Below are 26,460 nucleotides of genomic sequence, written 5' to 3' on the forward strand. Positions count from 1 at the left end.
ACAAATAGCATTATTGTTAACAATTTATATAAGAAAATTTGTCAACAATTATGTGCAAAGATAGCAACGCGCACGTGACATTCTTTATATACTACTAATACTAATTTGATATTGTAATCGTGTATAGACTACATGGATCGATAAAGACTGTTTGTGATAATTTCTTCGATCAAAGAATTTCTGAATTTTAAACCTTAGCATATAAGAGATACTATAAATATAACACTGTTACTGTGATGTCCCTGATGCTGTTGATTTCAATAGACAACGGTTACCATTTCCTATTCAGTGAACCGTCAGTTTGTATGTCATTCCTAAATGCAGAAAAAAGTAACTAAAATATAAATAGTTTCTTTTTTCAAATGTATTTTAAAATTACATTACCTGCTTTAATTACATGAAAACAACTATAAAGAAAACGAATAAAAATCATTTTCAGATCACCAGCAAATAATAGCAACCTATGGAAAATAGAGCGTTGGTGTCATACAACGGTTTACGTCATTTTCTTGCCAGTAGCTTTAAAAAATAACCACAAACAATAGGGACTTCGACAAAAAAAAATCAATAAATACTTATTTCAATAACACAATTTATATCAATAAATCAATAAACATAATTAATTTAAAGATTTATTATTACCAGTAATTTAAATTAGTTACAATACCCTTATATTAAGATTAATTTAAGGCCAAATCATCAGCCAGTATTTGACACTATAAATAAAGATTCCTCATTCTTATCCTTCCTGTTATTATACAAGTGCGTAGAAATGCCAATTTTTGTGTCTTAACAAATCAACCAATTATTATGAATTAATATACATGTAGTACCTAGGTATTTGACATATCTAATGATTAACTTGTCTGCCTTTCCAAGTGGTATAAAATCTATTTTTTTTAGATTTCTATTTCAATAATATGAAACTATATACTTACACTGTATATCTAGACAAAATTTATTAAGTATTCAAATATTGTAACTTAATAATTCTATGAACCCAAAATGTAGAGCACGAAATGTACAATTTAATTGTATAAATTTGTTGTAAAGGGCTATTTACGAACTTACAATAATTACACACACACACTTACGAACTTACAAACACATAATTTCAGTTTTATATCTTTATATTTTTTACGTATTTATAATAAATCCATTCAAGTGTATTGTGTATCAATAGTCAAGGATTTATAACACAAGCTTTACTATATTTAGGACTAAATATGCGCTGTATAAAATGTTGCAAGACTATTTCTTATTTAGTCTGCAGTTCATAGTTTACGCAGCCAATAAAGGCTCGAGACTACAAATAACCTCATATATTTTCTTGTGTATCGGAAAATTTATGTCACAGCCTTCACGACGCACTACTGTTATAGAAAATGTTTTTCTATGGAATGAAATAGAATTATAATTAAATTAAATTAATTACATAGTTAAAGTTGTGCTTAATATACAACCATTTTTTAAGTAAGTATACCTATATACTTTGTTTATATTGAGTAATTGAAGTACAGTGGATAGAATAACAAATACTTACATACCTAAGTGTAAAATAAGATTTTACCAACTGTGTAAATATCTAAATAAGTATAGTTGTATTTATGGCAAGACAATTGGCATTTGCCTAAGCTATTTGGCCTAAATATAAAAATCTAAGTAGTCATGTTGAATTGATTAAAATTTTTCAACCATGGGTCTCTTTATAATTGAAAAGCCTCTCGCAGATGACTAGCTAACGAGCAAGCACCACACGACCCGGTAAAACATCAAACAAGAGGCAAAACCAAACTCACCTAACTCAATTCAGTACCTCCGCCATCGCGAGCGAGAGACGCCGCGTTAACCGCGCTTTTGACCATAGACAAAACGGATATTATCCCGAATCTTCCCGCGAAAAGGTAATATTCGACTTTTATCTAAAGCGTTTAGTTTTCAAGTGCATTTAAAGTGATATTGTAAATGATTCTTCAGATCTATAATGTTCTATAGAGACTATTTTATGTTCTATCAATGTATAATGCCATTGCGCCGCTATTGTTGATATTGTTTGCTTTGATTTTGAAACTTTATCGAAGGATGTTTGTGACTTTCTGTAAATTAATTAATAAATTAATTATTTTATTAATTGGTTTAAATCCAATAACATCATTAACAGACTTTTTCAATGAAAAAAAAAACATGTTCTTTTAACTTCTTTCCGTTTAAAGATACGCAGATCAAAACAAATTTTGTTAGGTGAACTTACAAGTCGAACAACTTTTTGTGGGCCCTGGGAACGTAAACGTAATGGAGCACTGTCATGAGCAATACTTTAAGTATGGCGTTTTAAAAGTAAGCAAGTACTTATGTACCTGCTCTATTATGACTAAGTGATTACAATAAAAGAACGAATGAATGAATAATAGGGTAGGTATATATTATATGAACAATTTCGCAACATATAGTTAATTACCTATGTAAATAAATACGAAGGAGGAAATTCCTTCACTTAGTAATATTTATTATAAGCTTATATTCACATTGATAATATAAAGCCATTGCTTTTTATTATAATAATATTAATCAATGTTTATTCAAGTGAAATTTAAGTAATAAATAATAAGCATTTTTGAATAATCTTTTTTTATCAGAATGCAGTTTCAGCTAAAAAGAATGGACAAGAAACAGCTGTTGCTTTTTTTTTAATAAAAGTTTCTATTCATCATGGAAATTCTTGTTACTTAGAATGTTTAAATGGAACGGGTTCGTCTATAATATGTAAATTGATATAAAAGTAAATTAAAACTATTATTGGCTAAATGAAAGCAGCAAATATTTTTATACATACATACATACATATCTGTCACGCCTGTCTCCCATTAGGGTAGGCAGAAACAATGGAACGCCAAATGCTTCGATTCAAACAAACCTCTTTCGCTTCTTCCACATTCATCAATCTTGTCATACACGCTCGTCGGTTACGGGTACTTTTAATTTGGCCCTTCTTCAGCACGTCGCCTCACGTCCGTCTAGGGCGGCCCCTACCGACATCTCCATTCATTCTTGCTCGATAAATCTCTTTCGTAATTCTTCTTTCATCCATCCTCTCCAAATGACCAAACCAACGCAACATTCCTTTTTCAATTTTTGTCACTACATCGTCTTTCAAACTTCTCTCTAATCACACTGTTTCTTACTCTATCTTTTAAAGTAATACCACAGATACTTTCAAAGCTCTCATCTGTACAGCATTTATCTTACTTTCATGCTTCTTCTGCCATACCCACGATTCGCTTCCATACATGAGTGTTGGTGTCAGTACTCCTTGAATTATAGCAAGGCGAGCTTTGCTCGATACATTTTTACTTGACATAATCGAGAGCAGTGCACCGTTAACACTGTTTCCCGCTTTTACTCTCCTCTCAATATCTCTGTCACACTTCCCAAATATTTTTATAATGTTTACATATTAAATCTTCAGTAAATCTTATAATAATTAAACAAAACAAATTGCGTTTAATGAATTGCTTCGTTCGGAAACCATAGATTAACCATATTACCTATGTATTAATAGGCGTATTTAAGATTATTTTTCAGGGAGAGAGTCTGACCCCTTATAAAGGCGTATACATGCACTTTCAAACATGTCTATGTCTAGATTCGCTCGGATCCTAGGTTGGACACCAAACAATTCTCGAGTGGATACAGCCCACTCGGCCTCCCTCTTAAATACGCCTATGTATGTATGTAATATATAAAAAAAAATGTAGTCAGTACTACTACATTTTTTTTACTCTACTGATGGTAATTATCTATCGGATAAAAAGTCATAAATTGCGAATAGAATGGTCATCACATAATAAGTCTGTTATATCCATGGTATGCTCATTGCACGTTATGCTCATGTGTATAGGCGACGGTTACCACTTTCCATCAGGTGGGCCGTCAGCTTATTTGCCATTCTAAGTTGCATAAAAAAAGTATTACTATTGTAATAATTCTTGTGTATAAGTTACTCTTAAGGACCATAGCCAGCAGGCATCTACATAAACCAATTCGACCAAACCTTAATCAACTTTACATTTGTTCAACAATTACTAAACCAATAATAAGAAAGCAAGTTATGGGATAACTTACCTATAGTTACAATAATTTTTTACATAATGAAACAAATCTAAAACCAAAATTTGAAGCTTAACTAAATGAAATGGAGTTTTCAACAGCTTTTTGTATCAAGGATTATATTAAAATACAGCAAAATATGTTATTTCTTATCAAATTAGGTTAGTTACCTACCTAAATACATAATAAAATTCTACCAACATAAACCGTAATAAATAAACTACCAAATATTTGTATCTCGCTTCTCTAATAAAGCTACCGATTAGACTAACTGCACAGCAATACAACAACTATAACTTGAGAGTGAAGTTAAAACCAACAATAAAGCCCCAGATACATTGCAATTGACTGTGATCCAATTTAGTGTATGTTTTTAATTATAAAACAAGACCTGTGGGTATGCCCCTAAGTCTTTCTTTTTTATGTTCATCAAATTTGTTTAGTGGATTTCTCATTGCAACTATAAAAAACTTTATTGTGACTGTGGATATATTTTAGAAAAAGAGGAAAACAAAGACGTGGAAAGGATACAAAATTATATAGTCAAAAAAGTCAATCTAATATCATTACCCAAGGAGAAAACAGGAGATTATGTTTGTGTGAGAAAAACGTTGCTCGCATTTCCTCAACTCCAATTTTTTGTTGAAGATGCGGTGGCTTGCCATAACAGTTCTGGTCACTGCTGTCGCTGGTCAGGAGCCATGCTTGTCTGTGGACGAGAACCCGTACCTCCTGTTTGGCTCGAAGACTGCCTACCTCTTCGCCAACCATGCTCTGAATACTAATAGAGTACACGAAATACCTGGTGAGTAAAAAAATAAATATTTTTTTTTTTATGTTCCATATTCAAAATGCAGTAACTTCTAAGCTCTCTGTGTCTGTTGTAAACATAACACTGGTTATCTTATCTTTTAAACTGAAAAATAATGAATCACTATTCATTATATTGCCTACATACAAGTTAAAGGCTGGTATGATAATGATGATGATGATGATGACACGAAACTATACTACCGAAACTAGTTTCACGATATTATTTTTATCAACAGTTTCAGATGTAAACTTCTAACAACATAATGCATGCATTAGTTACATGAAATCAAAACCGATTCATTCTTTACATACCCTAGACTGTTTAAACTAAAATTCATTTATTGTAATTAATAACTGCTTAAATTTTTTTCTTGTGGAAATAGAGAATATGAGGCGACCCAGAATAGTTACTAACTACCGCTATAACTGAAATTTAGTAAGAATTAAACAAGAAAAAGAAAGAATTTACACTTTTATTTTCATTACAATTTTACGTATACAAGAAATAAGTTAGAACGACAAATGTTCCAAGTGAAATGTTTATAAATCTCTAAGAAAAGAACTCTATATCTATACTTACCATAGATTATTATAGAAACGACAGAAAAAAAAAGTAGTCTGACCACAAAACAGTTAGCTTATTTCTATTATCATGATTACACTAAATTATAATGGCAATGACTGGACAATGAAACGAGCAGACAATTTAACACGTTAAAAAATTGCATAATTAGTTCATTCAACTTGATGCATGATGAAATGACATGTTTTAAAAGTCGTGATTTGGCAATAACTAGTAGTTATAATAAAATAAAAAAAGATAACAAATTCGATTCATTCGAAAGCGTTTTTCTGCGATTGCTGAGAAATATAAAAACCTAAAAGTTTGTTAGTAAATAAGACTATAATTTTAAAATTGGAGCCTGGAGATATAGAGTATATCGCTGGACTCCTCTTAAACCGCTGGACACATTTTCATGGAATTTTTTATGCGTTTTATTGGGTAATTTAGATTCACGACTGGACCCAGAAAGTGGCACCATGACAAGGTTTCAGGAATATTTATTATTTTGTATATATTTTTTTCTAATATAAAAACATATATCTAAGAGCAAAATTTTATAAAAATTCACATTACTATTCCGATACGTTATTCTTTATTAATACATTACAAATTTACTGTTATCTCATCTGAAAGAAAATAACTCTATTCACCTATTCAATTGGCACGCATAAGAAATATTGAACACTCAGACGCCTTCCTATTGTCTTCATAATCGCGTCTTGTGACAAAACAATGAATAATGTTAAATAACTATTAAACACCGTAAAGCATAATAATGTGTTTAAAAAAATTTTAATGTTCAAAAATATGTCTAAATGTCTATTATATAAAGTTCAATTTCTAATTATCTTACCCTTTTATCTTTGTATTTAGTAATGTTTATTGTAAAACTAACCAAATCGCATACAAATATATAAAACAAATTGTTATAAAATATTATATATAATAGGCATAATACATTAGTTCCAAGCAGCCATTAAAAAAATCCTTCAAATATATTTTTTTTATTTTATTAATCGATGTTTGGGATTGTTATGCTTTTGGAAACAACTGATGACCTCTAAAAGAATTCTATTAATTAGCAAATTTTTCTATCAAAGGAGATTTAAATATTTAAAATTAAATAAATAAATAGGCAATATTGCCTTCAATAATATGCCTTTTATGAACATTTACTATTTATTCTACACACAGATTAAACTTCGAATAGTTTTCACTGAAATCTGATCTGTGCCTACTCGTGCTTCGACAAATCCATTTTTGTGACCCATTAAACCTTGTAATTTCGCTCAAAGACACAAACTCGTTATTATTTACAGTTTATGTAACCATGAACTGTTGGAATTTATCCAAATTTCTTACCTATACCTTTAGACTACCTGGCATAGATCGATCTCTGTAATAGATAGTTTAGCTCGCTTATTAAAGATGGTAAAAAATATGTTAAAATTATAAATTGGGTACCTCTGTCCCATTCGTGTTTCAACCGTGAAGCAGTTGTGTTTGCATGGCTGTGTTTCGGTTTGAAAGGTGGGATATGGCGTGAATTTACTGGGTACAGAGGAATAACACCCGAGTCCTCAGGAATGGCAACGCATGGGGAATATCTTGGGCGAAACAGTATACTCTGTTATTTCCATGGTACTGCTCATGCCTATAGGCGACGGTTACCACTTTCCATCAGGTGGGCCGTCAGCTTGTTTGCCATTCTAAGTTGTATTAAAAAAATATAAAAAAATTAAAGATTATGTCCCATAAAAAAAATATTTTAATTCTGACAAAACCAGTTATTTAGATCTAAAAACTAAACTACTGAAGTTAGTTTGATAAAATTTCTATGGGACCTAACTGTAAATTTTATGGAACCTTTAGATAAACAATAAATTTTCCAAATCGGCTTAAAACTATCGAAGTTATGAAGTAATACATATACATAAAAAAATACAACCTGAATAGAGAAACTCCTCTTTTTAGAAATTGGTTTAAAATTATGCTTAATAGTGGTACTTTTAGTAAAAATTACTCAAAATATATTTTTCTTTTATCTACAAATAAACCTATTCAGTTCTATAATTTTTTATATACGGTTTAGTTTTTAATACTTAAGTACTAAATGATGGATATCATCATTGCCTTATACCCTTGACAATGTACCAGAACCGTTTTAGAAGAAGTTAAAATTAAATCATTTAATTAATATAATTAAGTTCCATTAAACAATTTAAAGCATTTCTATCTCAAGATAGACAGATCGATAAAAAAATGCACAGATCGGATTGGTCCTATCCCAATTTTATTTGTCCTTCTCTATATAATGTTTATTATTTACTAGCGACCCGCCCCGGCTTCGCACGGGTACAATGCCACACCCCTATATCCCTGCATTTTAAATCTGTAATATCTTCGGGAATATCCATTCAAATTACATGATGTAAAGGGCCATAATGATCTATATTAAATGGACAATGCATTTAAGGTACTTAATTGGATAAAAATTAATGCTGTATTGCTTAAAATCACTTCGTAAATAAGCCATTTTTTTCCCGTAAAATGTAAAGATAAAGAATGGTTATTGTGGGTTATTCTTAAGAGATTGACATATACCATCGCGGACTTTTTTGTTGACCTTTTAAGGTGTACAATACTGTAGTAGATTATTTTGATTTATCTCGTGCGGTTTAGCCAGCGTTTGCAATGTAAGCGCAAAAATTGTGTTTATTTACGACATCACATTAGAAACCTCTAAATTTATCAGTGTTCCTCTACAATATTATGCATGTATTATACATATAAACCGTCCTCTTGAATCACTCTATCTCTTAAAAACCGCTTCAAAATCCGTTGTGTAGTTTTAAAAATTTAAACATAGATAGGGACGGACAGACAACGACAGCGACTTTGTTTTATAATATGTAGTGATGATGATGATGAAGATTGTATTAGTGAATGTATAATTCTTACAATGGTGACACATTTATACCCTGTTATTGTTATGTCTTAGTAATGCAGTAAAAATGTTACTAAGCAATTTCTATTCATGTAAAATACTTAATAAAAATTAATATGACGGTCTTAATAACCAAATTAAAAAAAGGCTGGCAGCACACCTGCAATGCCGCTGGTGTTGTGAGTGATCATGGGCGGCGGTAGTCACTTACCATCAGGTGAGCCGCATGCTCATTTGCCCCCTGTGTTGTAAAAAAAAACAAATATTATAGATGCTAAAAATATAATTTTTAAAAATTTTGTTTGTCTGTCTGGCATCACGCAAAAGCTATTAGTATATGTTTCATGTTGATACTCTATCTAAAAATGTTCTATTTCATTGGTTTTCTGAAATTCCCATATACGAAGTAGCGTACAAAAAGTTTGTTACATAATAAATACATTATATATTTATAATATAATAATATTATAGTAAACAAGTTCATCCTTCACTCTCGTTTACCCGTTCTCAACAAAGCGCCCTTCATAAGTTGCTCAACAAAGTCAGCACACTATACAAAATAGATTTTTCACATGAAGTGACACCCCACAAAGGGTTCCATTTAATTTTCCACTACATAAAGTTAGCATATTGTGTCAATAATACAGTTGTTCATTCATTTAGATTTGCTCCGAGAATGTTTCAATTATCACATATTACGGCCCACGCCAATAATAAAACAATCATTCTCTCGAGCATCACATCTCTCTATCTATACTACAGATGAAGTAATACATATTGTCTATAGTACCTACCTATATAGCCTTTTTTTTTTGTTTCATTTATAACTGGCTGTTCTCCGCTGCATCAACTGTTCGAGGCCTATTTATTCCTATTCCTTGTTCTTTTGCTGAAACATAATTAACATGTGCTACAACTATCTTAGTTTATATAGCATCTATCGTCAAAACAGGTCAACATTTAGTCAGCAAATTAAAGGTTTGACTGAATATTTTTGACTCATACTTTTTAAAAACAAAACAAAACGCGTCATTTTTCTGTGTTGCAAGTAATTAAATTAAAAATTTCCCAAGCGTAAATGTTTTTACATTTAAACTAGAAATTATTTCTTTTGATATAATTAAATATACAGTCATATGCACGTATTGGTTACAAATTAATATACATACACGTGTATTAATTAAAACGATGGCCGTTTTCAATGACTTTAAAATAAAATTTTTAATTAAATTTAGTCTTTTATTTTATTATTATATCAGCCGTTAACTGTCCACTGCTGAACATTTGTTATTTGTAACATTTCAGTTTTGAATTTTATATAATATTATAATTATTTCCATCTAGATTTTTCTAGACTTGATAGCTTAGAGACAATCGATATCCGCCTAGTTTCATTTAGCAATGACAAATGATAACTAATAGGGTCGGCCGTCTATCTTCCTGAGGTCACCATTTGCCTTAGCTATTTATGGGTTTTACGGCGTTTTCATTATGGTGTAACCATCATTATTGGTGGCACGCACGCGTAGTCTATTTATAATGTAACCACGGTGTTATGGGAGACAGCGGATATAAAGGTACATGAAGCTGTGGAATATTTAACGATCTAAATTATCTTATACATGTTACAATTTACGAATTTTTTAACCAACTTCTAAAATAGATTTTTAGATCAAAATTGTGAACTTATACCAAGTTATTGGATTAGAAATTGGAAAATTTGAAATTGAAAGGATTCGCAATGTTCTGGATAATCAACCACTTTTAATTAGCGTTCTTTTTTATTGATTTAAAATTAACAATAACATTCTCTCTACAAAAAGATTATAAAACAATGCATGAAATCTTATATATTTTCATTAATAACATGCGCGAACTCCTTACCTTGCATTGCCTTGTCTCCTCCTCGGGCCAAATTTTATATTTATTCCCAACTCACTCTTTGGTGATCACCTCAAAATTTGAGCAAATCTACACAAAGACATGTCTGAGAGACATATACAACCTTTACTTAAGACCCACCTTGCCACACGCCAGGCCCACCTTGGAAAATGAGACCTTTAAAATCGTATACTGCATCTTATACGTGTTATGTTAGTACCGATCCAATCCTATACTTCTAATGCTAGCAATTCCACACTTTTCGTCCTTATTGCTAGCAATATAACCTGTCTATAATTAGTAATTGAAATTTGATAGGCCCGTTACTGGCAGTATACGCTTACAGGTTGAACTAGGGGGGAGGGGATTGTTAGTAATGGGTAGGTTAGTCGGTATGCTATCAATATCCCCTATCAGGTCGACCTCCACGCGGTTCCTCCTGGAAACTATCGTAACTAATTTATCGTAGAAGACGATTCTCAGAGTATATACCGATAGCGTAGGCAGGGTTATCATTCCATTATCAGCCATTAAAAAATTCTACACGTCTAATGCTAGCAATCCCACATCTACCATCCTTATTGCTAGCAATATATAACTGACATCATAAATGGACCAACTGACTTGACAAGGGAAAGCGATTATTAGTGATTGAAATTTAACAATCCCGTTACTAGCAATATATCCTAACAGTTCGAACTACATGCGGTTCCTTCTGGAAACCACCGTGGTTATTTTTTGATGAATTCATCATGATGAACCAACTAACCTGTTTTATCTTCATCTATTGTCTCTTAGTGCTCCACCCGCATATAGCTATAGCGTTGACAGGGTTACCATTCCATTTTCATCCAATAAAAAACTGATCTGACTTCATCCTCACCTATCATCGTTCACCCGTACCTCGCCAGCATATATCAATGGAGCAGACAGAGTTACCATTCCATTTTCATCCATTAAATAATACACGTGCACGAAAATTTTGCCCATCGTGTGAGTAAGCATTTTTTTATTATTATTTCACTTTAATTTAACCGTTAACTGTCCACAGCTGGGCATAAACCTTCTACATAAGGGGAGTTTTGCCAGTAGTTGCAACGCTTGGCAGACGGGTTGGCAACCGCAGTTAAGCTTTTAAACACGTTTTAAGAGAGACGCTGCTGCCCATCCCTCGTCCTCCCTTTGCCGAATGTAGACGTAATGTAAATTATAGGCGTTTAGTGATTCTTATGCAGAGAAACTGTTGAAGATTTGCGGATTGACCTAAGATCCGGATTTCAATATACAAATGAAAATAGAAATTAATTAGTAGAAACGTTTAATTGTAGCCGCTTGTTCAATACACACATTAGAGCAAGGTAATGACAGGAAATACAAAAGCCACAGTGACGCCACCATCATATGACACAATGTATGAGGTGCGTTCTAGATATCAATATTTATAGGAACACGAAAGTGACAATGGAAAAGAAATAGGGACGAACAATCTTTACGAAAATTAAAAAAAAACATACGTCCACTGCTTTGTCTGTCTTTTACTGATGATAAAAAACAGGTTTGGGTTTTGTTGACCTTGATGGTGTAGCGGTTTAACATTATTGTTTTATCTATGGTTCAATACACAACCATACATAATACAAACATTTGTATTCATTATACTTTTTTATATTGGTCTGGGTGTTGTCTATATATCATCTAATAAATACATACACACAATTATGTGTGTGTGTGTGTGTGTGTGTTTATTCATAAATAATATTTATCTATAACTTTTCTTGTACTTACCCATAGTACATTTTGTTTATTTTTAGAACTAGGTGTTAATATGTAATATGTATTTATAATTATAGAACGACTAAGCACATCCGTAAGAAACAAGACACATGACTATAAGATTCGGATTATTTATTCTTATGGCACGTCTTTATATATGTTATATATAACATATGTGCTTATATTGAGATTAAAATGGAATGGTTACCCCGCCTGCGCTTTTGATACACACTGATGAGATACTAGTGGTAATAAATGAACATGAAAACAGGTCAGTTGGCCCATCGTAGTACCAACCTAGTAAGGAGGGAGGAAAGGTATTGTTAATAATGGAGACTGAGAATCCCATTGCTACCAATAGGTCGAACTCCTCGCGGTTCTCCCTGGAAACGATAATGGTTAATTCCTGATGAATTCATCATGATGGGCTAACTAGCTTGCTTTCATTCTCATCTATCACCCTTCACTGGTTTATCTATCACCCATTACCAACAATCCCTTCCAACGTACTTCTCCTTCCTCTTATATACATTTTGAACGTTCTCATGTGTACCTACCAAATAAGGCTATTAGGGGGAAAAAGGATTGTTAGTAATGCGAACTACAAGTCCCATTGTTAGCAATATAACCTGTCAGGTCGACCTCCACGTGGTCTCCCTGGTAACCCTCTTGCTAAAATCTAGTTGCATTCTTCACGATGGGCTAATTGATCTACCTTTTCATTTTCACCTATCATTCCTCACTGGTGCCCCGCCAGCGTATACCGTTAGCGCAGACGGGGTTACCATTCCCTTACTATCCATTAAAAAAAAGGTATACTATTTTTTTACCGACTTCAAAAAAAGAAGGAGGTTAACAATTCGGTTGCATGTTTATCAAACGATTCTATACTCCTCTACTCTCTCTCAATACAAATAACATTGTAATCGTCTATGCAGGTTGTCAACCCACTGCTTTTTGGCTGGCAAGCAGACACGGCTCCAACAACCCCGAGGCCAGTGAAATACCCAAGTTGCAACATCTGACTGATCTCAAGAATAACATTCTCGACAATTACAGGAACAGAAATTTTAGGAACACTAATGTAAGTAGAATGTCTTTTCAAACGACTTAAAAAAAAGGAGGTTTTCGATACGGTTTTTTTTGTTTGTTACCTCATAACTCCGATAGTTGTAAACCGATTTGGAAAATTCTTGCCTTATTTGAAAGGATATGCTTATAGTTTGATCTCATGGAAATTTTATCAAAATCCGTTCAGTAATTTTGTGTTCTGTCAAAAAAACTAGTTTTGTTATAATTAAAGTCAGCTTGGGGCACAATCTTTAATTATTGTATAGATGGGTATTTTTTTTAATGGATGATAATGAAATGGTAACCCCGCCCGCACTAACGGTATACGCTAGCGGAGCACCAGTGAAGGATGATAAGTGAGATTGAAAAAGCAGGTCAGTTAACCCATCGTGATGAATACATCTGGAATCAATGGATTCCAGGGGGGACTACTAACAATCCCTTCCCCCCCCCCCCCGACAAGTATGTAGGCTCAACTGTAGCACAGATAATATAATATTATACTAGACTGTAGTAACAAATAAAAATCCAAAGCTGGAAACTAATTTATTTTGTGAATATCTCGTTTACACGTACATCACCATTTTTACCTATATCAGGGGATTAAAATGCTGACTTTACGAGAATCACAACGGGATTAACACGCCGAGTTCAATATATCTTCCATATTATGGAGTCACTATTGACGTATTAGTATATTTAAATCGATGAGTTATACAAAACAAATCTCATAGTGACAAAGCGAATAATGAACACTATTTTGTTTTTTTTTATCATCTCTATTTCTACATTTAGTATTTTAGTATCTGTAAATCAATCTGGTTCACTAATCAATAATTCAAAGCATTGATTCTTTCTGTACCTAACTCCAACGTTTTGGGGGGAAAAGGATTTTGACAGGGACAGGGGGAGTTTGACAGCCCCATTGCTAGCAATATACCTTATTAGGTCACCTCCACGTGGTTCCCCCTGGAAACCATCGTGAACAATTCTTGTTGAATTCGTCACGATGGGCTAACTGACCTGCTTCATCCTCACCTATCATCCTTCACTGGTGCCCCGCCGGTGTATATCGATAGTGAGGGTGAGGTTACCATTCCATTATAATCCATTTAAAAAAAAAAACACCAACGTTTTTGCGTTAGTTCGCAGTCTCTTTTCCACGGCCCCAGCCTGAACGCTAATTAGATAGCTGCCAAATAGTTTTTTATAGATATAGGTAGCTACTAGCATTAATTATGACTCATTTTCATAATTATCACATAAAGGTATTAACTATAGTTAATACAATATACATTATACTCGTAAGTAAGGAAACATGATCATAATCAACCTCTAGACGAGCTAATTTATATTGCAGTACTTCAAATTAATTGATTAATGTCAACTCCTAGTATTAGCTAACAATTTCTTATATCTATCTTAATATTAGATACTAAAATATACTCAATATTATCATTATCCTTTATTGTACACAAATATAATCTCAAGCACAATTCATTTTAAACATAATGTACAGAAGCGAGTTTATCTCTAATAAGAGATTTCTTCCAGCAAACCTTTTCATGTGAATTGAATGTTATTTTAAAAAATTAAAAAATATCATTTCAGCCGTAAACTGTCCACTGCTGACCGTAGACTTGCTCTTTTTGGAGGATTTTACCAATAGTTGCCACGCTTGACAAGCAAGTTGGAAACCGCAGTTAGGTTTTGTTTATGTTTTAAAAGAGACACTGCTTCCTATTTTCCGACTATTAAGTTCCCTTTGTCGTTTCAAACGACACCCACGGGATAGGAAGGGTTGGCCCGTTCCATGCTGAGAACACGAGGCTTCTATTTAAAAACTAACTTTTTTAATTCGTCTTATGGGTATAATGCTTCAAGTTAAATAAGCATCGCGCGCTAAGGACATAATATTAACAAAGTAGTATACTCTCATCGGAGGGATATACGAAACGATCGTGTTGTATAAACTACATCTGTCATTGCATTGATATGGAATAAGAGTGGGATATTGCAGTACAATTACTAGGTACAGAAGTATAAAAATCCATATATTTCAGTCTTTGATTATATACCATAGATAGAGCTTGGAACTTCAAAAACAGGTTAACTTTTTTTTTGTAAAATTGTCGAATTATGACTCGTTTTTTTATTAGTGTTCTATATATTTACGAACACAGTGTATCTTGACGTATCTATATTTAATTATAAAGGAATCACTCTTATCTATTTATCACGCAAAATTGTATGAAAAAGTTGACCCGTTTTTCTCGAAGTATTTGTATGGAGACACTATCTATCTAAGATTTCAGTCTTGTTGAAGCAGACAAATGCACCCAAACACACCAATTACTAATTTTCGAGCTAAAAAGTATCCTAACAAATTAATTTGAAATAATAAGGTATTGTTTTGTAAGAAATCAAACAACAAACATCGGAACCAAAACGACAAAACTAAGATCACCCAGATTTCAACCAATGTGCAAAATAACTTTTTTAATTGCCCAACTGTGAAGCAAAATCGAGATCCTATTAAGACAAATCTACAAAAAGGTTTTGTTCAACAGAAAAGATACCAACTTCCATTGTGGTAAAACTAATTATTTTAATTTATAAACCAAATTATTAAACCGATTTTGAAGCGATATTGAAGCATGCTGTGTTTCCTTTAAATTGATTGTACACTAAGTATGAATAGACAGTAATTTTAATATTAAATCTTATCAGTGTAACAAGTGTTGCTTGAAGACCAAATAAAGATAGAAAAAAAAATTTTGAAGAAATTTCTATGGGAACAATCTAATAAGATAAATCCCTTCAAATAAACGAAAATCTATATCAGTTCATAAATGACAGAGTTCTGAGGTAACAAACATAAAAAAAGTTACAACTGAATAGAAAACGTCCAACTTTTTTTAAATCGATTAACAAATATGCTACCGTCACTGTATGCAGTTATCGATTATTAAAATGTATTTAAAAAAATGTTTTCAATTTCCAGAGAAAGATCTGTTCTACCGACGTTGAGTTGCTGGAACGATGGCAGTGGAACCCATACATCAACACCACATTCGCAGAAGGGCTCACCAGCGAGGGCTACATGACAACGCAGCAGCTCGCTAGAGCCTGGAAGCAGAGGTACCCAGGACTTCTTACTGACAATCCTCATGATTACTTGGTAAGTATTAGTAAACAAATTTTTGACATGATAAGTTACAAATCCGACATAGAAATAAGTTTCTGACAGATTACAGTCACAATTATGGTTTTAGGTACATGTCCTTACAAAACGCCTTTATATTATTAACTAGCGGCACGTCCCGGCTTCGCACGGGTGGACATTTTTCCATTTTAAAAAGTGGCCATTAAGGCCGCACACGCGACGGAAGCTTGAAAATAGAATAACTTCTCCCGTTTTCCCAACATTTCCCTTCACTGCTCTGCTCCTATTGATCTTAGCGTGATGAAAAGTATACTATAACCTGCCCAGGAGTATGAAGAATAATTGTACCAAGTTTCGTCAAAATCCGTCGAATAGTTTTTGTTTCTATAACGAACATACAGACAGACAGGCAGACAAAAATTTTACTGATTGCATTTTTGGCAACAGTATCGATCACTAATCATTCCCTGACAGTTATTTTGGAAATATATTTCATGTAAAGAATTGACCTCTCTACAGATTTATTATATTATAAGTATAGATTAATGATGTCCTTCTGTCACGTGTCTTCTGCTTGGTACTGTAAAATTGGCTCACTGATCTATATTTATAAAACATTGTTTTAGTAATCCCTTATTGACTCCCGCGATATAGGTTCGCCTGGTGCAGGTTCCAATGTACTCATATTGTATATTCCTTGTGTTTAATAAATAAATAAATAAAAAGCAATATTTAAATTTATAGGTAGTTTTTTTTAATTACACATATGACAATCAAGCATATGACCCATTTGATTAATTTATTATAGATTTATTTTTAGATTTTTTCATGATTTAGTAAGCGATTACTGTAGATTATGACATCTGCAATACCGAGGACATTGCATGGCCATTTTTAGTACAAAATATTTTAACTGATTTTGCACTGACTTTGTCATTTTTTTTACAATCAATAAACTCATCATACTAATTGTATCCCTGTGGAAGAGACTTGTATGCAAAAAAATCTTAAGTCATTAATTGTGATTTTCAGGTAAAATACGTGGACGAACCGCTTTACAGTGCAAGCTTCAGAGCATTCACAGATGGAATGTTCCGAGGGCCAACTGAAGGGTTGGATATACCGAAAGAAAATGACGAGAAAACTATAAGGGTGAGAAATATTATTTACGAACAAGTAGTCTTTTGTAGTAACACACACACGCACACGACTACGCACACGTAAGTAAGCGCGCACGCACGCACGCACTTACACACACTCACACACACACACACACATACACACACACACACATACACACACACACACACACACACACACACACACACATACACACACACACACACATACGCGCGCGCGCACATACGCTTTCGTTATAACCTAATATTAAAAGTGGATGTACAAAAACATATAAATAATTAATGTATAATAATAATGATAAATAGTACAGAATCAAACCCCTACTTTAATCACAACTAGTAAACCAGTTGTGATTATACCAGCTGTGCTAAAGTAACATAACATTAAAATAACAATTCAGAAATGTTAGTTTCCAAACGAGAATAGAACCCGAAACCTAATACGCGCAAATCAACGTACCTACCACTGCATTATTTATAAATGAAATTGTATTGTTTCAGCCGTACAAATTCTGTCCGGCGTGGAAGAACAACGTTGGAGAAAACAACGACACTCTGTCCCAAATGCACATATTTCAATCAAAGCAGGAATACAAAGAGGTGAGTCTCGTAGTTTGATTGCAATTATGTTTACCAATCATCATATCATGATCATCATATCCATCAGCCTTTAATTATCCACTGCTGAAGATAGGCCTCTCTCATAAGGATGATTTTGCCAGTAGTTGCCACGCTTGGTTCGTTGGGATGCTGCTGCCCATCCGACCATTAAATTCCTTGGTCGTCTTATGACATCCACGGAAAAGAAAGGAATGGCCCATTCTTTGCCGAAACCACACAGCAAAATAAAATAATATATTTACTAATATACATTTATTATTACCATCACAGCGAATGTTATATCGAATTAGATGAAAAGGAAACAGAAACTCACAACAACTACTGAAGGAATTCTTTTAATGGATGAAAATGGAATGGTAACTGCGCTAACGGTATACGCTGGCGGGACACCAGTGAGGGATGATAGGTGAAGATAAAGCAGGTCAGTTGGTCATGGTGGTTTCCATAGGGAACTGAGGAGACGCCGACCTGTTAGGCGTATATTATTAGTAATGGGTCTATTAGATCTCATTACTAACAATCCCTGTCCGTCCTACTGAACGGATTTGAATGAAATTTGGTATACGAGTAGGTTACATCCTAACTTAGCACATAGGATACTTTACATACATAGTAATTGACGCGAGCAAAGCCGCGGGATACGACTAGTATTTCATAATCCATTCTTATTTGTTCATCTAGAATCTAGAATGATGTTTAAACTACCACACTTGTAATTCCATTGAGTCTGATTCATAATGTAAATCACTCAATTTTTTTTAAATAGGAATTTTCAATAGAAAATGGAATTGTAACCCTGCCAGCGTTATTGGTATACACTAGCGGGGCACCAGTGAGAGATGATAGATGAAAATGAAGGCAGGTCAGTCTGCCAATCGTGAGAAATTCTACAAGAATTCACCACGACGGTTTCCAGGGGGAACTTCGTGAAGATCGACCTGATAGAGTATATTGCTAGCGATGGGACTGTTAGAACACATTACTAACAATCCCTTTTCCCCCGTTAATCTGCTATTAATCTATAAACATCCCAAAACCCATCGACTTTAATATCCCGTTGGCTTGTTTACAGATGATAACCAACATATCTCTAAGGTTGGGATTCAACTATGGTATAAATCCAGAAATAGTGTACAGCATGTATCAAATGTGCCGATACAACAAGGCATGGGACAATGCAGCCATCTCGCAATGGTGCGCGGTGAGTCATATATAATTATTTTATTCTTTACTAGCATTTTTGCTAACTACTACCTACGTGTGGATTTCAGAAATAGTAAAACATATACCACTTCTAATCAAGATAATGCTATAGTTTATAATAAATCTTTATTACTGAAGTAATTTATATTATTTATTTATTTACTCTTTATTGCACCACTTAAAGAATAATACAAATATAAATACGTATTATACTTATGACGTACAAAAGGCGGTCTTATCGCTGAAGCAATCTCTTCCAGACAAACTTTAGATAGAGAAGAAAAGAAAGTCTAATAAAAAAAGAAAACCGCTTATGTTAATAAAACATATGCAAATAATCATATGCATACCTTACACTAAGTACGTATATATATACTATTATATATACAATTATTTTACACACAATAACAAAACAAATAGGTATAAAAGAACAGAAAATAGAGCAAAAAGAAAATGTATACTAAACAAGCCAATAATTTATTTTTAGGCTTTCACCAGAGAAGACCTGAAGCGCATAGAGTATGCTGAGGATTTGGAGACATATTACAAGTACGGGTACGGCACGCCTCAAAACCAGAACATTGGCTGTTCCCTTCTGAGAGACATGATGGGTTTCTTCACCAAGCACATTGAAAACGGTAACTCGTTCTTTTGTGAAATTCTGGTATACTTATATTATATTCACAAAATAAGGAAGTGAAACAAGAAGGAATATGAAACAGGAAACTCTGTTTGTACCTTTTTAAAGTCTACACTTTAATCATCTAAGAGCCAAGAAATTATGTCTGCGACTCTAAAAACATGGCATCTAGAGTAGGCATGATAAATGAATTTGAACAATATACTGAACTTCAAAATCCATAAATTAAAATCTAGCCGACAACCTTCAGTGACGCAAAATATGGGTGACAGATGCAGACATACATACTGGTGATGACGTAATTTGATTTGTATGGTTAATCTGAATGACGGTAGTAGGTTCGTCCCCTGCCATATTAATGGCGGGCAAAACGCAGTCTAGGATGACCCCCAACTAGATGGAGTGACGACCTCAAATGCATTTGCAGGAAGTCAATGAATGTAGGTGGTTCAGGACCGTTCCTTAACGCGGTCTATGGTGGAGACCTATGTCCAACAGTAGACGGGTAATGCCTGAAATTACAATGACGATGATAAAAATGTGGATATGTTGAGTGTATATTCACCACAACAGCAATCTTCAACAAACGCCTCTAGTTACCCCATTGGAGTAATATGGTCGTGAGAATTCTCACCTTATTTATTTAATATTGCAGACCCCCAGCCCCAACAGCCCCGAGCACAAATCAACCTGATAGATTCCCCAATGCTGCTGATGCTGCTGACCGCGATGAACACCCACCAGGACACCGCCCCCCTCACCGGCGACAACTACCATACAAGCCCGATACAGGCTCGCAAATGGACCACGTCTAAAATGTCACCATTCAACGCCAACGCAGCTGCTATACTTTACAAGTGAGTACCACCATAACATCGCCATGTAGTCCCGGTATAGAAAGACTACCACTTTCTCTCCCATGGGTGTCGTAAGGTGGATGTAAAAGAATTTACGGGGAAGCTCATGATATCTCATGAAATGGCAATGAGTGTTTACATCAATTTTGAGGACTACAAAGCCTCCATACCCTGTAATTTTACTACTATCAAATGCAGCCATGCAATTACAGCTGGTTAACATTCGAATCTCGAATTATATACACAAGAAAGATAGATATAGACTAGCAAACATTTTTTATATAACTAAATTCTCTATGACGACTAAGGAAACAAAGCACAATGCCTAGACATTGTTGGAGGAGAACTTGAAATCAATTCCTATACCAAGCCGCTTGGCTGGTATGGTAATAATAGATTAATATTTTTATCCAATTGGAAGAGACTCATTTTCAGTATGAGACTTCAAAGATTTACATATAAGTGGCCAACTGGAATCTTTGTCGTTTCCGACAATTATTTTGATTGCATCCGGAACTCTGAGCGATTATTATAGTGCTCACGATGCAATGTCTCGCCTCAAATTGTGGCCCTTAATTTTGGTTAAACACCACAGACGCCAGACGCAATGAAAATAATACAAATTTTTAAACGCGACTTAGTCCGCCTGACCGTGGTATGTTCATTATCTGAGACAAAGATTATTGTATGTTCTTTCCCATCCTATACAGAATGTGTATGCCAAATTTTCATAGTGATTGTTTAAGCTGCTAAGATGTAATAAACAAACTCACTTTCACATTTATGACATTAGTAAGGATTACCGGACCTCGATGTTGTTATAGTTATTATTTATTATTATTTTAGCAGTTAACTGTCCACTACTAAGCCTTTCTCCTAAGGGAAGTTTTGCCAATAGTTGCTATGCTTGGAAGGCAGGTTGGCAACCGCATTTTTTTTTTTGATGGGTGAAAATGGTATGGTAACCCCGCCTGCGTTAACGGGATACGCTGGCGGAGCACCAGTGAAGAATGATAGATGAGAATGAAAACAGGCCAGTTAGTCCATCATGATGAATTCATCAGGAATTAATCATGATAGTTTCCAGGGAGAACCGCAAGGAGGTCGACCTGGTTGGGTACATTGGTAGCAATGGGATTCTCAGTCTCCATTACTAACAATCCCTTTTCCCCCCGGAAACCGCAGTTAGCTTTTGGTGATGTTTATGGACGCTGCTGCCCATCCTTCTAGCATTAAATTCCCTTACTAGCCTTTTATGACACCCACGGGAAAGGAAGGGGTGGAATGTTCTATGCAGGGAGCACACATTCAATCTAATATTTTAATTTAATATACCTATCCCAAAATTACTATTTTATGGACCATGATAAATTGAATTTATAATATTTTTTATTAAAACCTATTAGAAATTTAGTTGATGTTGGTCCATAAAGATTTGGCTATTATATCAAATTGAAATTTTTATTTTAGAGGTAAATTTAGAGAAATGTAGCCTCAGAATGGACGCTATATGAAAGGTTTAACATATATAAACTACTTTTCAGGTGTACAATAAACGGAAATTTCCAGGTGAAAGAACGATATCAGGTACTTTTCCTAGAGAATGAATACCCTATGTACGTGGAGGGATGCAGGGTCGGACTCTGCGACTGGTCATACGTCGTCAACAAATTTGGGGCGCTCGCTAATACCTGCGATTTGAAATTCTGTAATAGTGCTGTAAAGATTAACGGTTTTTCAGCTTTATTCGCGGTTTTGGTTTATTTTGGTTTAAAATTAGTTTAATGTATTGAAACATGTGATTTAACTATTTCGTTTGTTTAGTCATAACAATTCTTTCCATATACTTGAAACAATGTAGCCTACCTTTTCTTATTTTAACTACGCGTTCTTTCAAATCTATCAGTGTCTTTCAAAGTTACAGTGGTGAGAATATTTAATATATTTTAAATTATTTAATATTATATAATTTTAAAATAATATATACTTTGAAAACCATTATCTTACGCTTACGCACTACTTACTGAATCACGAGTTACTTAGATTGAATAATTTTGTTCATTTATCACCAATATTTTTGACACTGGAAAAAAAAATTCTTTAACTTTTATGGACATCTATATCCTAATAATAAGGAATTACATTTATATTGTTTGCCTGTGTATAACTCTAACACTTCAAATAAGCTACTTCAACTAGCTAACGGTTAAAACTTCACGCACATACCTAACTTGTGCCATAGGTTCGTTCTTTTAGAATTTATTCGTTGGACTCATAATTTACCTAATTTATTTGTTAATATTTTTACATGAGTATATATGATTTTATTTATGAAGAAATATAAGTTTGTATTTTTTAATATTTCATGGTACTTTTACATTATACTTTAGTACCTACCTGTTTTGTAAAATTGTAACCTATTTTAATATAATCGTGATCATAATTTTTACGTATAAATATTCAATTGTCTAATAAAAATTGCCATATATTTATTTGGCAATTGGATATAAGAAAAATTAAAAATATTATTAAGTACTTATTATAGTTCAGTTAGGACACTGATGTTGAAAATAAGAAAAAAAATAAGTATCAATAAAGTGATACAGATAATAACAAAAATCTCATTTATAAATCTAATAATATTCTTTATTGTGTCTGCTTACCCCTTAAATCACAGTATGTGGAGTATATTTTTTTTATACCATATCTGAGGCTTACTCCTATGGAAGAGAGGGCAATAATACCTATAATATTTTGTTTTATACATCTTACTAATACAATAAAATTGTAACCAGACGATGTTTGTTCCGTTTCACGCAAAAACTGCATCAAATTGAATACGGTTTTCACGCTTATATTCTTGAAGGACTAACTTAAAATCAATGAAGTTACACTTGAAATAAATTCCAATAGATCGATATTTGAACTGAAATGTTTCACATTCTCTATTTCCAATACTAGTGACATATCTGTTCTATACTGTTCTGGTAGATGCATATTAGTGCAATTTGCCAATGGAAACTATTGCAAACCGATCCCAATTCTAATTTCTAATTGTTGTTTCATGAGTGCAGTACAAAATTGTCATTGGCATTAGATTGGAATAACATCGATATTAAATTCAAGAGTAAGCCTGTTGGTGTATGTTTTATCTTGATAGACCATCTAAAAGAGGTCTATATAATTGATTTTCATGCTTCTGAAGTTCAAGCGTATAAAGTAGCAGACATGAATGTAGTTTATAAAATACTTTCTTACACTGTAATTTTAAGTGTAAATCCTATGGTGTCCTATTTAGGAAGGGTCTTCCTATTTCATTTCATATTATTTTCATTTTATTACTTTCGTAATTTTAATATGACAAATACTTCTTAATATGAACAATGTGAATTCTGAATGTCCTTAGAGTGCATAGTTATGATAAAAACTATAGACATAGTATGACGTAAATACTATTTAAGATTACCTATAGCAATTGTACCAGCGTTATCTGTCCACTGCTGAACATAGACTTCCCAAATAAGTGATGTTTCGCCAGCAGTTGGCACCCTTGGCAGGCGGGTTGGTAAGTTAGGTTTTGGTGATGTTGCCCATCCCTCGACCATTAAGTTAACTTAATCGCCTCTTACGATACCCACAGAATAGGAAGGTATGGCCCATTCTATGTTAGAACCACACGATATATAGCAATAGTAAATTCTATTCCTATAGTTATCTTAAATAATAAATACAGTGCTTGCATAGCTGTGTTACGGTTTGAAATTACTAGCCACGAAGGCATAAGTCCTCAGGAATTTGCTATTCGTGGCATCAACACGTGGGCATCACAATGTATTCTGCGATGTCTACAGTGCAGTTTAAGTTTATAGATAAAAATTATTATTTTCTGTCCGACAGGCAGTCGGCTTGTTTGCTATTTTAGTTTCATAAAAAAAAAACGTTGTTACCTGCTTCGGTTCTGCCAGAGGATATTTTCTATTAATATTCAATAATTTCTCATTACGTAACTTATATGTTATGTGCAACTAATAATTGTTACTTTTTTACATAATATTTAGAAACATCGCTTGTAACATATTAAAAATACCTACTGTGCAAAAAATTATATCATATTGATCAAATAACGTCGGATTTCCGCCAATTTAAGTCCAAAGACACAAACTAAATATAACAATGTTAGCATTTAAATAATAAGTTTTATATTAAAATAGTTATTTTAATTTTAATATTGATGTTAATGTTGGTAAATACATAAATAGTTGTAGACAAGTGGCAAACGAAAATATATCACACCTACTTGTTAATTGTTTATTCTATTCTTTAGGCTTATCATAAAATAGAATTTGACTTTAATTGACTGTTGCATCGTAACCATAATTTGTTGTATTTTTGCAGTGTACTTTTTTAATTTTTCTTCTTCTTTTCAATCGACTTCAAAAAGAAGGAAAGTATTCAATTCGGTTGTATTTTTTTTTTGCTGCCGTAGAAATTTTATTAACGTCAGTTTAATAGTTTATTTTTTTAAATTAAAATAAATGGTTCTTCTTAAATTATCTTCCTTTTTTCTTCACATACACACTTTCAAACATATGTATCCGTTAGAAAGAATTATCAAGAAATTTTAATATGTTAAGTGAACGTAATTAATTTGTTCGTAACAAATTGTCAATGATAATCAAATGTGTAAAATGGAACGAAATAATTTATTTAAAAAGGATATAGTTTCCCAATTGTCTACAGCACTTGTCTATTCCCCGCAGTGTATGTGTTTTTTCATTACTCTGTTATTGTTGTAACTATCACCAAATAGATATTTGTGGAAAATAATGTTGTTTTACTCAAACTCCTCCTTTTGACTCACTGGTAAGATCGTGAGAGAGGATTAAGTATAAGAAAGTTTTTTCAACCTACTTCAAAAAGGAGGCTCTCAAATCAGTTGTATTTTTTTTATGTTTCATCATATATTTCATCATCATCTCATAGCTCCTTCAGTTGGAAACCGATTTGGAAGATTCTTTTTTTTTATCTGAAAGGATATACCAGAGAGACAGAGGGATTTTACCAGAGGGAGACTGTACAAAAGTCGATTGCTTGAGTACCTCTGCCCCATTCGTGTTTCAACCATGAAACAGTTGTGTTTGCATGGTTGTGTTTCGGTTTGAAGGGTGGGATATGGCGTGAATTTATTGGGTACAGAGGAATAACATCTGAGTCCTCAGGAATGGCAACGCATGGGTATCATGTGCGAAATAGTATACTGTGTTATGTCCATGGTACTGCTCATGTCTATAGGTGACGGTTACCACTTTACATCAGGTGGGCCGTCAGCTTGTTTGCCATTCTATGTTATATAAATAAAAAACTTACAATTGATTGGATAAGAAATATTATCAAAATAGTTTCCGAAATTTAATCTTTGGATCAATGTGTGTGATCAAATAAATGGTTTTGTTACGATTGAAGTCCGTTTTTTTTTTTTTATGAGACAATCTTTAATTGTTCTATTTTAGGGATCTTAAGGAATTCTCTTTAAAATGGTGTGTCACTAAAATATATTGGAGAGGCGTCTCATATTGACGTTAGACAATCCATACTTTATCGTAATAAATTTAATATAGATCTAATATATTAAAAAAAAAAAACCTGTAGATAGAACGAATTATCAGAATCAGTTAAA

At 33.2% G+C, this 26,460-nt stretch overlaps 1 protein-coding gene across 2 annotated transcripts; it reads left to right on the forward strand.

The window, feature by feature from the left end:
- The first annotated feature begins 1,747 nt into the window (after window positions 1-1,747).
- LOC113514228 (multiple inositol polyphosphate phosphatase 1-like) lies at window positions 1,748-25,610 on the forward strand. Of its 2 annotated transcripts, XR_008252779.1 has the most exons (11): window positions 1,748-1,904; window positions 4,756-4,912; window positions 13,025-13,170; window positions 16,162-16,338; window positions 17,356-17,475; window positions 17,964-18,062; window positions 19,156-19,284; window positions 19,774-19,924; window positions 20,582-20,783; window positions 22,328-22,944; window positions 22,983-25,610. XR_008252779.1 is itself a non-coding variant. In XM_026898253.3 (10 exons), the coding sequence occupies exons 2-10, from the start codon at window positions 4,756-4,758 to the stop codon at window positions 22,566-22,568; spliced, it is 1,422 nt and encodes a 473-aa protein (XP_026754054.2). In that variant the 5' UTR covers window positions 1,748-1,904; the 3' UTR covers window positions 22,569-25,610. The 2 variants fall into 2 exon arrangements, 1 of the variants encoding a protein (XP_026754054.2); XM_026898253.3 differs by having other exon boundaries at window positions 22,328-25,610.
- Window positions 25,611-26,460: the final 850 nt, after the last annotated feature.

Source organism: Galleria mellonella, unplaced genomic scaffold (genome assembly GCF_026898425.1).
Source record: "Galleria mellonella isolate WM207_F2 unplaced genomic scaffold, CSIRO_AGI_GalMel_v1 utg116, whole genome shotgun sequence".
In the NCBI taxonomy this organism is placed as follows: Eukaryota; Metazoa; Arthropoda; class Insecta; order Lepidoptera; family Pyralidae; genus Galleria; species Galleria mellonella.

Coding starts and splice junctions, on each gene's coding strand:
- LOC113514228 (XM_026898253.3), top strand. CDS start 4,756: ATGCGGTGGCTTGCCATAACAGTTCTGGTCACTGCTGTCGCTGGTCAG. Junction 19,285..19,773: donor CCATCTCGCAATGGTGCGCG/GTGAGTCATATA, acceptor ATTTATTTTTAG/GCTTTCACCAGAGAAGACCT. Junction 19,925..20,581: donor CACCAAGCACATTGAAAACG/GTAACTCGTTCT, acceptor TTAATATTGCAG/ACCCCCAGCCCCAACAGCCC.